The 13,255-nt window shown below is 44.6% G+C and overlaps 1 protein-coding gene across 1 annotated transcript; it reads left to right on the forward strand.

Annotated features, from left to right (window-relative positions):
• Positions 1-200: 200 nt before the first annotated feature.
• LOC126353339 (cuticle protein 21-like) lies at positions 201-4,978 on the forward strand. The gene is made up of 2 exons (XM_050002756.1): positions 201-267; positions 4,054-4,978. The coding sequence occupies exons 1-2, from the start codon at positions 256-258 to the stop codon at positions 4,864-4,866; spliced, it is 825 nt and encodes a 274-aa protein (XP_049858713.1). The 5' UTR covers positions 201-255; the 3' UTR covers positions 4,867-4,978.
• The last annotated feature ends 8,277 nt before the right edge of the window (positions 4,979-13,255 follow it).

Genomic DNA, 13,255 nt, shown 5'->3' on the forward strand with positions numbered 1-13,255 from the left:
AGACACACACACTCACCGGGCCCGCCGACGTCTTTCCTCCAGAACGGCGGCGCGCCTCGCCCTTACGTAATGGAATAATTACAAATTTGCCGCCAAACGCTGACCGAAGTAGAGCACCGTGGCCCGCGGCGAGTAGAAAGGAGCGGGACTTACATCACGGGGGAGACATATAAAAGCCCGCACAGCCGCTCGGACAGGCACATTCAGTCTCTCGCTCCCATCTCGACAGCCCACAACAAGGGGAAACCATCAGACATGGCGCTCAAGGTACGTGGTCGCCTGTGTCACCGCCTCGCAAATCGACCGCCTTCAGGTAACAATGTGGACATGCGCGGTTTGTCAGTGGACGGTCGGCAGTGAGTCGATGTCAATATTTCTGACGTCACAGGCTGATACTGCATTCCGGACGATGACTGGCAACCGGATCTCACGCTGCGAACTCGGCATCTTACATAGCTCTAGAAATTCATAGCTACAGGTCCACTCTCAATTCTTGCACGACAGGCAGTCTCGGTCTGTCAAAATGCTTCTGAGAGAGCATTGTATCAGTCGTACAGTTCATTCACTCCTCGAATTCGTTGAACATTTCACCAGCACTTCTAGAGCGCCAGAAAGTGTTCTAATAGAGGTAATGTTGCCTCTCGAAGTTTATTTTCTTGCGTCTCGGGACGTCTTCTGGGGATACTCACTCCCATTTAAATTTTTTTTGAAATCTGTACGGGATCGGGTTTCATCATGAAATTGCTGAATCTTCTTTTAACCACTAAAATATGTCTTTAACTCTGCAACGGAGTATACACTAGTTTAAAACTTCCCACCAGTTTAAAATTGTGCATCGGACTGGGATTCGAACGCGGAGCCTGCCCCTTCTCTGGCATTCTCTGTAATGCTCACTCGGTACGGATACACTGGCGAAAGCTGAAGTGCAGCGTTCGAGTCCCAATTGGACACACACTTTTAATATAGTACGAAGTTTCAGGTTCTTTATGTGCTTTCACAAATAATGAATGTTCTTTATTTCTAAGAAAAATCGGGCGTCCTAAAAGACTGAGAAGTTATGTTACTGGGATTATTAATTAATGACTAAAAATTCTCTAATCGAAACTTTTTACTGTGTCACTGATATCGTTTAAAATTCTGAATTCTTCTGGTTTTCCTTTGCACTAATCATTAATAACTATTCATTCCAACCAAATCTCTACCTACTAAAACGTTTCTGTTGCTGTTGATATTTCAGTATATTTAGTCAGCAATTAAACTTTTCATATGATACGGTACTTGAGCTTGATTTTACGATTTCTACATAGACTTTTTCACTCGTGCGGTGATTTTCTGTGATTTATTTGTTCTACTTGAGAAAGACATCTCTTTGTACAACTTGTAAATTTTTATTATGCGCTTATCGCCTTTTCGAACAACTGTTTCAATTGCTTACCTGTTTCGAAGTATTCTAACTAAATTCAGTGATTTCGTCCACCAACGACAGAAAAAAAGCCTCCATTGGGCAGCTACTTAGTGAAACTATGAGTCTTCGAGGGTTCAAACCGAGAGAGGTGGCGCAGTGGTCAACTCACTGGACTCGCAATCGGGGGGGGGGGGGGGGGGGGGATATCTCCCCGGCTAGCCACCCAGATTTAAGTTTTCAGTGGTGATGTCTTCAAAATGGATGAAACCCCAGCAATATGTGAAACACTCCCGTGGCGTAACATACGACAAGTTCAATTGCAATTTTACGTTATAACTGTACATTCAAAAAAAATGCAAAATTTAGTTTATTGATCAGATGTTAAATTAAAGTGCTTAACGATTCAGTGAATCTACAAATTGTAACATTCGTATAGATAAGAAAAAATTATATCTTTTGTTAAGGAATTCGGGTAGAAGCTTCCGCGATTTTGCTGGAAGCTGCGCACAAATGAAATCTGGAGAACTGATCATGTATTTACTCAAAAATACTACTGAGATTGACAAAAAAATGGAGGAAAATTCTTTGTTTCTGAAACTCAAATTTTAGAATTTAACTACGTGGTTAATATTCGGCGTTCTAGAGATGAGCAATACGCCTCTGTATCTCACTCGTTTAGAATTACAGTTAAGCTTTTTGCAACTTTACGAATTACCACAGTATTTAGCTCCAGTAAAGTGATTTCGAACTCCATTTATTTGTGCCTTAACGTATCTTAGTTGTCCGTCCCAGACAGCTGCCTCCAGTATAAAAATAATAGCAGTAGCTCCTTTGGTAATAGAGATGCCTATAACGACTGAGATTTGATCGCGCACGACAGATCTCTACGCTCATAGATGGTAGAGACGCAATCAATCGGATTCAGTTCCACTACACTAAAGCCCTTTAAATTGTACGATATGGACTGTGCGATGGAGACTGTTCAGACTCTACACGGGATTGGATAAAGGAAGTTAGATACTAACGTCTCGTAAATGTCATTACAGAAAGTGAGAGGACAATTTAGGGGAAAGTCAATCACAATCTAGTTGAATCGTCTGAAGAGTAGGTTGAGAAACCACAGAAATCTAGGAGTGCTCGAAAGGAATGAAAAACGTCATCCTCTTAAATTTTTTGAATAAGTGGCCAAATGCACGACGATTGTATGCCACTTACTAATATAGCTATAAACCATAACAACGATGCTATCTTAACACGAGAAAATTTCACAAACTAAGATCGCTAAAAGGCATTTTATTCTAAGATCGGTTTCGACAGAGCTATACTGCAATCTTCGGTTCTTATGTTCTCTTGTAAAAATTCAGAAGCATGAAATCCGATGATGACAGCATAGCTCTGTCGAAATGGGTCACCCAATAAAAGTCTTTTTAGGCGTCTTGGTTCGTGAAGCCTTTCTCTGTTACCATACATTGCGGATCGCATCCAAACTGATCATGTCTGGATTATACAACAACGCTGCTAATGTAATCATTAAGGTCTGTACATGGTTTTGGTACATGGGTGCGTTCTAAAGGTCTCAGGTTAGGAGAAAAGGATCCGGCTGCATAAAAACTTTTTCAGGGGTTGCTCTGTTTTAAAGTCAATTCGCTCCCTTAGCTGAAAAGTCTGCGTGTCTTGCTGCGTTGTAGAGGACACTTGGTACTATCAAAAATTTGCTAGCTGTAGCACGGCTAGAACGACATGCATACAGCATCGAGAGGACGCTTCAGCAGCTAGTTGAAGGAGAAGTAGCGGCTCCAATTGGGAAAACCCTCTTTCACGACCGAGAGAGCAGTTTGCAAGCCATTGTGTTCTGGTGTCCGATGTCCAAGGACGCCGCTGTCTGGGAAAGTCACTGTGGTTGGTGCGTAGTCCGGAAGATCTGATTCTGGATTATTTATTATGTTGTTATATCTAAGTCCGTCACGTTGACAATTGATTGCTGAAGTATGAGGTCCAGTTAAACGGGGTCGGAATAGTTTCTGTTATGCCGTGGTCGGTTGGTGAATTCTTTGTTCAAATCCCAACGTTTCGTCCCCGTCTGCGGGAGAAATCTTCAAGGGGGTGTGTAGCTCGATGGAAGGTCCAACACACCCACTGGCTCGCTACAGTCAGTAGCATAACAGCTCGGATAATTATAATGGACATGACATTTCCGGCCGTGAAAGTCTTCATTTTAGTATAGTTTCTGTTGTTTCCGCTATCAGCATCAGGCTTCCAGTAAAAGCAAAGACCGCCGAGGATATCCGTCGCCAGGGTGTGATCACTACATTGCAGGCTCCATTTATGGTTGATTAACTAATCCAGCACTGAAAATATAATATCAGTTTAGTGATCGACCGCGACTCAGACTTCAGCCTTACACGTACCCGGTGCCGTTACCCACCTGTGGGTGAGAATAAAGTTCATCTCTGTTCGCAGTTGGTTATCGTTGTAAATAACCAACTAGCCGAATTTCAAGGTGTTGTCGGTTTCCGGTATTACCTGACATATACCTCTGATCGCAGTTCACCATTCTGACAGGCTACAGATTAACTGTTATTTAGATGTGAGGCTGGATCACAATAAATGTTGGGGAAGAGTGGTGTGATGTGGCTCTGTGTCCACAGTTCGTCGTCCTGGCAGCCCTGGTGGCCGTGGCCCGCGCTGGCGTCATCGCCAGCTACGGAGCCGCCCCCATCGCGCACGCCGCCCCCGCCTACGCCTCCTACGCCGCCCCCGCCTACACATCGTACGCCGCCCCCGCCTACGCGGCCTACGCCGCCCCCGCCGTGGCTAAGGTCGCCGCCCCCGCCTACGCGGCCTACGCCGCCCCCGCCGTGGCTAAGGTCGCCGCCCCCGCCTACGCCTACGCCGCCCCCGCAGTTGCCAAGGTGGCCGCCCCCGCCGTTTACGCCGCCCCCGCCGTCGCTAAGGTGGCGGCCGCCCCCGTGGCTGTCGAGTACGACCCGCACCCACACTACAGCTTCGCGTACGAGGTGAACGACGCTCACACCGGCGACCAGAAGTCGCAGCACGAGGAGCGCGACGGAGACGTCGTGAAGGGCAGCTACTCGCTGGTCGAGCCCGACGGCTCGGTGCGCACAGTCGAGTACACCGCCGATCCGCACAACGGCTTCAACGCCATCGTCCACCGCCAGGCAGGCGCCCACCCCGCCCCCGTCGTCGCCAAGGTAGCGGCGCCCGTCGTCGCCAAGGTGGCCGCCCCCGCCTACGCGGCCTACGCCGCCCCCGCCGTGGCTAAGGTGGCCGCGCCCGCGTACGCCTACGCCGCTCCCGCCGCCCCCGTCGCCTACGCTGCCCACGCCGGCCCCGTCGCCTACGCGGCGCACGCCGCCCCCGTGGCTTATGCCGCCCCCGCTGTGGCGAAGGTAGCCGCCGCCCCCCTGGCTCTCTCCTACGGAGGCCTGAAGCACTACTAGAAGGGCGTCTTCACCACGCGCTGTACATACGACACACTCACACATATTTTATACCATGTATATTGCATTTTACACGTTTTTATTGACATAAATAAACGAATCATTTAAAGTACCAATGCAAAAATTATTTGACCCCTTACAGCATCCTCATTTTCAAATATGTTTACCTACATTCTAATATGGCATTTCTAGCGTTTTTTCCCAGGGCGGCGGCGCGTTTCCTCTCGTCTTTTTACGAGGGTCACTCCAAAAGAAATGTACACAATTTTTTTAAAAATCCGTCATGTTTGAATGTTTTACAAAGTGTAGATACATCCTTTAGGAAGAATATTTTCATTTCTCCACATAATTTTCATCCCTCTCAACTGCCTTACGCCATCTTGGAACCAGCGCCTGTATACTGGACCAACCTGTTGGAGCCACTGTTTGGCAGCGTGCACAAGGGAGTCATCATCTTCAAACCTTGTTCCACGAAGAGAGTCTTTCAGTTTCCCAAAGAGATGATAGTCACATGGAGCTAGGTCAGGACTGTAAGGCGGGTGTTTCAATGTTGTGCATTCGAGTTTTCTGATCGCTTCCATGGTTTTCTGACTGACATGTGGCCGTGCATTGTCGTGCAACAGCAAAACATCCTGCTTTTGCCGATGTGGTCGAACACGACCCAGCCGAGCTTGAAGTTTCTTCATTGTTGTCACATATGCATCAGAATTTATGGTGGTTCTACTTTGGACGATGTCCACAAGCAAGAGTCCTTCGGAATCGAAAAACACCGTAGCAGTATTTTTTCCAGCAGAAGATATGGTTTTGAATTTTTTTTCTTGGGTGAATTTGCATGATGCCACTCCATTGATTGCCTCTTCGTCTCTGGTGAAAAATGATGGAGCCATGTTTCATCACCTGTCACAATTCTTCCAAGAAATTCATCTCGACCATTCTCGTAGTTCCAAAAGTTCGCTGCATTCCGTTTTTCTTATTTCTTTGAGAGCCACTGTCAACATCCTGGGAACCCACCTGGCACAAACCTTTTTAACGCCAACACATTCAGTTTCTTCAAACAGTTCCTTTCTCTATCCCAAAGTAGCGTCACAATTCGTTCACTGTGATGCGACTGTCAGCTGTCACCAACTCGTTAACTCTCTGCACATTGTCTGGAGTGTGTGCAGTACGAGGCCTGTCGCTGCGAGGACAATCCGCAATGTTGCCGTACCCGCGTTCATCACGTAACCTGCTTGCCCACCGACTACCTGTACTGCGATCGAGAGCAGCATCTCCGTACACCTTTTTCAACTCCTTGTGGATGTTTGCCACTGCCTCGTTTTCACAGAACAGGAATTCTATGACAGCACGTTGCTTCTGACGAACGTCAAGTGTAGCAGCCACCTTGAAGACGTGCTGTGACGGCGCCACTCACGGGTACAGGTTAAACTAAGTTTGAAAACAAGCGGGAAGGATGTATCTGCACACTGTACAACATTCACACGTGCAGAATGAAAACTGTATTTTTACAAAAATAGTGTGCATTTCTTTTGGAGTGACCCTCGTACCTGCACCTACCTAAGAACTCGTTGCAGCAGATCGCAGGTAGGAAACCAGAGCAGAAAATTACCGTACTAAATCTCGCACAAGGCTGCATACAACGTAACTATTCCAAGAACCGAGAAAAGGTTTTAATTTTGAATGAAAGATGGAAACACTGGCAAAACTTCGGTATATTCTGAAATTGAGAATTAAAAGTTCACTGCCGAGCCTGTGCTAATCCTAACACAATCATTCACAAACCCTTTCATTCACGTTAGCAAGTTTATGGTAACGTACTTCCCGAAAACTGAACAGCTACTAAGCACGGATTGATCTTAAATGAAAATGCTCGCCATACTATTAAGTTTATCTGTGTCTGATGCACTCAAGTTTTCAGTCACCGGTCTGCTCAATAGGCCACGTGGAATTACTGTATTTTCACATACACCAAATTACTTAAAAATCCTTAATTTTCCTGTAGGCAGTATCTACCTTACCCCTAGTTATATAAACGGCCGCTGTGGCCGAGCGGTTCTAGGCGCTTCAGTCTGGAACCGCACGACCGCTACGGTCGCAAGTTCGAATTCTGCCTCGGGCATGATATCATCACTTCTGTCTCTATGCTATTCATTTTTGGAACACAACCTACGATGAGCTTAGAGACAGAAGTGATGACACTTTCTGCAGCACCTGACCATCATTTTGCAGGACAATGCTCAACCACGTACTGATTTGTCTGACTGATGGGGCTGCTAATTGCTATACCACCAACTGCACTCCCCTGACTTAAGCCCTTGTGAGTTCAATCCGATTTCTAAACTGAAAGAACACGGCATTCGCTTCAGAACAGCTACAAATTCGTTGGTCAAAGACCGCCCCGCTCGAACTGTCTGAACTGGCACTGCTGAGAGTATCGTCCGACTTCCACATCGCTGGCAACGGGTTAAAACAATGCTGGTGACTACTTTGAAGGTCAGTAAAACTTTGAAACACGTTTCTATTTTGTACGAACTGTAAATAAATAGTTGCCACTATTTAAGTTCCAACTCTCGTGCATACATAATATACACACATCAAATAAAGTTATGTATCACGTCGATTCCGAGACTTCCGGAACCTGTACAAAATGGTTCAAATAACTCTGAGCACTATAGGACTTAATTTGGTTCAAATGGCTCTGAGCACTATGGGACTCAACTACTGTGGTCATTAGTCCCCTAGAACTTAGAACTACTTAAACCTAACTAACCTAAGGACATCACACACATCCATGCCCGAGGCAGGATTCGAACCTGCGACCGTAGCAGTCGCGCGGTTCCGGACTGCGCGCCTAGAACCGCGAGACCACCGCGGCCGGCGGACTTAATTTCTGAGGCCATCAGTCCCCTAGAACTTAAAACTACTTAACTAACCTCAGGACATCACACACATCCATGCCCGAAGCAGGATTCGAACCTGCGACCGTAGCGGTCGCGAAGCTCCAAACTGTAGCGCCTCGTCTACACCGGCCGGCGAACCTGTACAGAAAATTCGAATAAACATAATTTCCCGCCTTTTTATTGCTCATGAAAACCACACAGTGCATGTTGTACCACCACGCAACGTGACCTTCAGAGGAGTTGGTCCAGAATGCCATACACACCGGTTCCCTCTAGTAGCCAGTAGCACGCTCTCTTGCATTGATGCATGCCTGCATTCGTCGTGGCATACTATCCACAATTTCAATGCACTGTTGGTCCAGATTGTCCCACTTCTCAACAGCGATTCGGCGTAGATCCCACACAGTGGTTGGTGCGTCACGTCGTCCATAAACAGCCCTTTACAGTCTATCCCAGGCATGTTCGATAGGGTTAATGTGTGGAGAACATGCTGGCTACTCTAGTCGATCGATGTCGTTATCCTGAAGGAAGTTATTAGAAAGATGTGCACAATGGGGGGGGGGGGGGGGGGGGGCGAAATGTCGTCCCTGAAGACGAATGCCTCGCCGATATACTGTCGATATGGTTGCACTATGGGTCGGAGGATGGCATTCACGTATCGTACGACGCCTTCCATGACCACTAGCGGCGTACGTCGGTCCAGCATAATGCCGTCCCAAAACAGCAGAGAACCTCCACCTTGCTGCACTCGCTGGACGCTGTCTCTAAGGCGTTCAGCCTGACAGAGTTGTGCCCAAACACGTCTCTGACGATTGTCTGGTTGAAGACATATGCGACACTCATCTGTGAAGAGAACGTGAAGCCATTACTGAGCGGTCCATTCGGCATGCTGTTGGGCCCATCTGTACCGCATTGCATGGTGTCGTGGTTGCAAAGATGGACCTCGTCAGGAACTTTGGGAGTGAAGTTGTGCATCGTGCAGCCTATTGCGCACAGTTTTAGTCGTAACATGACATCCTGTATCTTCTCGAAAAGCATTATTCAAGATGGTGTCGTTGCTGTCAGGGTTGCTCCGAGTGTAAGTAGGCTGTTTACGTTTTCTTATTGGTAACGCCACGTAGCTCTCCGTATGAAAATCACAGGCTCTGCTGTGTGCAGTCAGTGGCTGGTTGGCATTGTTGTAATACTCGCCATTGTAGTGTTGGGCAGCTGGACATTAACAGTGTGTAGCGTTGCGCAGTTAGAGGTGAGCCGCCAGCAGTGGTGGATGTGGGGAGAGAGATGGCGGAGTTTTGAAATTTGTAAAAATGGATGTCATGAACTGATATATATATATATATATATGACTATTAAGGTAAATGCATTGTTTGTTCTCTATTAAAATCTTTTATTTGGTAACTATACCTATCAGTAGTTGGTGCCTTCCGTAGTTTGAATCTTTTATTTAGCTGGCAGTAGTGGTGCTCGCAGTAGTTCGAGTAACCAAGATTTTTGTGAGGTAAGTGATATGTGAAACGGATAGGTTAATGTTAGTCAGGGCCATTCTTTTGTAGGGATTTTTGAAAGTCAGATAGCGTTGCGCTAAAAAGATTGTGTGTCAGTTTAAGCTCATTCGTGTATAATTGTTCAAAGAGGACGTTTAATATGTCGACACTTAGCCGAGGATACCTCACTGGAATCTTCTGATTTTTTTCTTGTAGATTTGCACCAAGTATTTCGCAGCTGCGCAGCTGCGCAATTAACTAGATATTATTTTCAGTGCTACGTTAATGCGTTCTCTTGTTTTGCTCTTCAAATTGTGTTTTTCTGTGTTGTCGTGTGAAATATTGTGACAATAATGGCGTGTGAAAAACGTAATAATAGGCTCCAAAGTAAACTGAGAAATGACGGTGGAGACGAAAGCAGTGTGTTAGCGCCAACATGTAATGAATAAACTAATGTTCAAAGTAGTAATTTGGTAATTGTGCATAGGGAAATGGCGCGGGCTGCAAATAATGGCGTAGGCAGTGAAACAATTAGTGAACAGGGAAGCATTATTGATCGATCGGTCGGCAACAGCTCGCCTCAGGATTTCAAAATGACAGGACACAATCTTACAAATACTGTAGATTCAGATTTTGCGTTCTCACCGTTTTCTCAAATAAATCAAGACACCTTTTCTGCTTTTCAAAATGCGAATATTGCCGGTTCAAATGCACTGCCGAAAAGTACTGAGGAACATGTTTCAGACACCAGTGCACTGTTATTACAGTTAATGCAACAAATGGGACAAAGGCTACAAATGTTAGACACAACGCTTGAACAAAATCAGAAACAAATGGGACAACATCTTCAAAAGTTAGACACAATGGAACAAAATCTTCAAAAGTTAGACACCTTGGAACAAAATCAGAGACAAACACAGCAACAGTTAGACACAATGGAACAAAATCTTCGGAAGTTAGACACCACACGTGAAGATTTAACTACTGAGTTACATGACATTGAATCTAAATGTCAAAAAATCTGTAATGACGTAAAAACACAAATTTGTGAGCATTTTCAACCTATTTTTTGCGGCATGAAAATGCACTACAGAACCACGAAGCAGCCATAAAAGAACTGCAAACTATTGTTCGTGAAAATCACGACACCTTGCAAGCTGAAATGGACTCAGTTGCATCCACCGATTCGGTTACGCAACTTGCAAGAACTCAGGAAAACTTAAAGGACACAGTAGATTCGATTTCAGCACAAATGAACACTCTGAAACTTGGTTCAGAAGAAAACACACTGCGGAAATGTGCTCACTATCGGAGAAAGTAGCCGAACTTTCGGATCAGTTCACAAATTTATTTGCAAAGGTAGATGATGATCTGAATGACACAAGACCTGTAGCCATCACTGACACAGAAGAGTATGAACAAATTAAGAAATTCAAACAAAATCAGAATCAAATTAATACGCAACACCAAAGAGAAATCCGGGAAGTTCAAGATCAATTGACTCAGGTAATACAAGAATTACGTATTTCAGAGGACACTCGGGCTCCAACACGGGAAGAGGAACTTAGAAATACGGAAAAGCCACAAAATAATAACACAGGGCATTTCGGAAATCATGAAAGAAACTGGCAAGGTGCACCGAATTTTGAGATGGAACCGCCGACACGACGTAACAATGACCGATATGCTACTCGCCGACACGATGATTTTGACTATAAGCCGTTCATTACTGCACGTAAATTCAAAACATTTAAGAATTCTGGCAACGACATTCATCCACAAGCGTGGCTCCATCAATTCTCTCATTGTTTTCTTCCCAACTGGTCATTAGAGCACAGATTAGAATTTATGTATGGCTACTTGGAGAATGAACCAGCTGTAAGAATGCGATCGGTCATTCGCGATTGTCACAGTGAAGGAGAATTTTATCATGCCTTCCTCTCAGCATATTGGTCTCAAGCTACACAAGACCGAGTAAAACATACTATCATAATGATGAAACATTTCAAACAATCTGAATTTTCCAGTCTTGTGAAATATTTTGAAGACATGTTACATAAGAACCAGTATCTTTCAAACCCATACAGCCCCACAGAACTCATCCGCATTTGCTTAATCAAATTACCTGAACATTTACGACAGATTATTTTAGTAGGACGCTGCAAAGACGACATTGAAACTTTTCAGGGACTGTTACAAGAACTGGAAATTGGCACTGACAATCGCGGAACGAGAAAACAGGAGCACAACAATTATAGGTCACACCTGCCACAATTCCGCGATGACAGAAATAATACACGACATGGCTATTCGTAGAACGTAAATCGTGGCCAAAACAGACACCAACCGTATGACAACCGTTGGCAGAGTAGTAATAATTACAGGGAAAGATCACCTCTCCGCGGTAATGACTATCACAGAGACAATCAGAGAAACAGACAATATGGAAACCAAAATAATTATTATCAAGGGAGACGCAACGGTCCAGCGCGCAGTTACGATTGAGGGAGAAATTCTCCACCACATGACCGACAAGAAAGAAACTACGGAATCTACCGACATGACGACAGAAGGTATGATCGTAACGACAGACCTGAATTGCAGCAGAACTGGCGGGATTCAAACAGAGCAGGGCCCTCTCGACAAGGTGAATTTGTATAAGTTAGGTCTCCAAATCCCAATAACGACGCGCGCCAACAAAGACACAATAGGCAACGACTCATACCGGTGGCAGCCGCAAAACGTACTTATGAAACTGACGACGCAGTTGCCGTAGCTAGTAATTACGTAAAAATGGAAGACATTAGGGACATATTACTCCAGGAGCACGACGTAAAACATAACAACATTGCATATCCTGTGATTCACATTACTGTAAATGATGTAAAATTTATGGCAGTACTTGACTCAGGCAGTCCCATTTCAGTAATTAGTGAAACAGCTTTTAGCAAATGCAACAAATCGAACGATTGCCCCACACTTCCGATACGCAAGATTAAATTACAAGGTGCAGTCATTGGAAAAAGTGTAGATGTACGCCAACAAACCAACTTAGAATTCTTTGTCTATGAACTTTCTTATTGTTCCATTATTGTCGACGGAAATTATACTGGGAGTAGACTTTTTGAATGAATAAAAAGCAATCTTAAACTTTCACGATGCTGAAATAAGTTTAGAGAAAGAAGGTAAGTCAATAGCTTTGAAATTTGAAGATTGGCTCTCAAACCATGACGAGGAAATTAATCGGCTTTACCTTCTGTTAGACAACAGTTCGGAATTTTCTACGGAACTAGACACTAACAATCACTCTGCAAGTACTGACAGGGATAATATCGACGGCACATTTGAAACTAATGAGTTAATTCAGAATAAAATTCAAACAATTGAGAATTGTAATGACACTGATAGGCAGGACCTTTTTGAGATTTTACAAGCACATTCCACAGTTTTTACTCACAAAACAGGAACAATCAAGGGATTTCAATACCAATTTCGTGTTCGTGAGCATACTAAATTCTGTGTTAGACCATACATAATTCCAGCACATTATAGGGACCGTGTTAGAACAGAAATACAATCTATGCTTGACGAGGGCATTATTGAGCCTGCAGTAAGCTCATACAACAATCCATTACATGTTGTTGAGAAGAAAAATGGATCGATCAGGCTTGCCTTAGATTCGAGACAAATCAATACTATCATTATTTCTGAAACAGACAGGCCGCAAACATTGGAAGAACTTCTTCAAAATATTTATGGTGTAAAAGTGTTGTCTTCCATTGATCTCAGATCCAGCTTTTATCAGATCGAACTTCATCCAGAATGTAGAAAATACACAGCTTTCCTTTGTTTCGGCGTTTGTTATCAGTTTCGGAAACTTTCTTTTGGTTTGAACATTTCTTCGGCAGCATTTATTCGCGGGCTAAATTCCATATTACCTGAGTTCTTAAAACGTCACATCACCTTACATGTGGACGATATTCTGATAGCAGAAGCCTCATAGGAACA

Source organism: Schistocerca gregaria, chromosome 1 (genome assembly GCF_023897955.1).
Source record: "Schistocerca gregaria isolate iqSchGreg1 chromosome 1, iqSchGreg1.2, whole genome shotgun sequence".
Taxonomy (NCBI): Eukaryota; Metazoa; Arthropoda; class Insecta; order Orthoptera; family Acrididae; genus Schistocerca; species Schistocerca gregaria.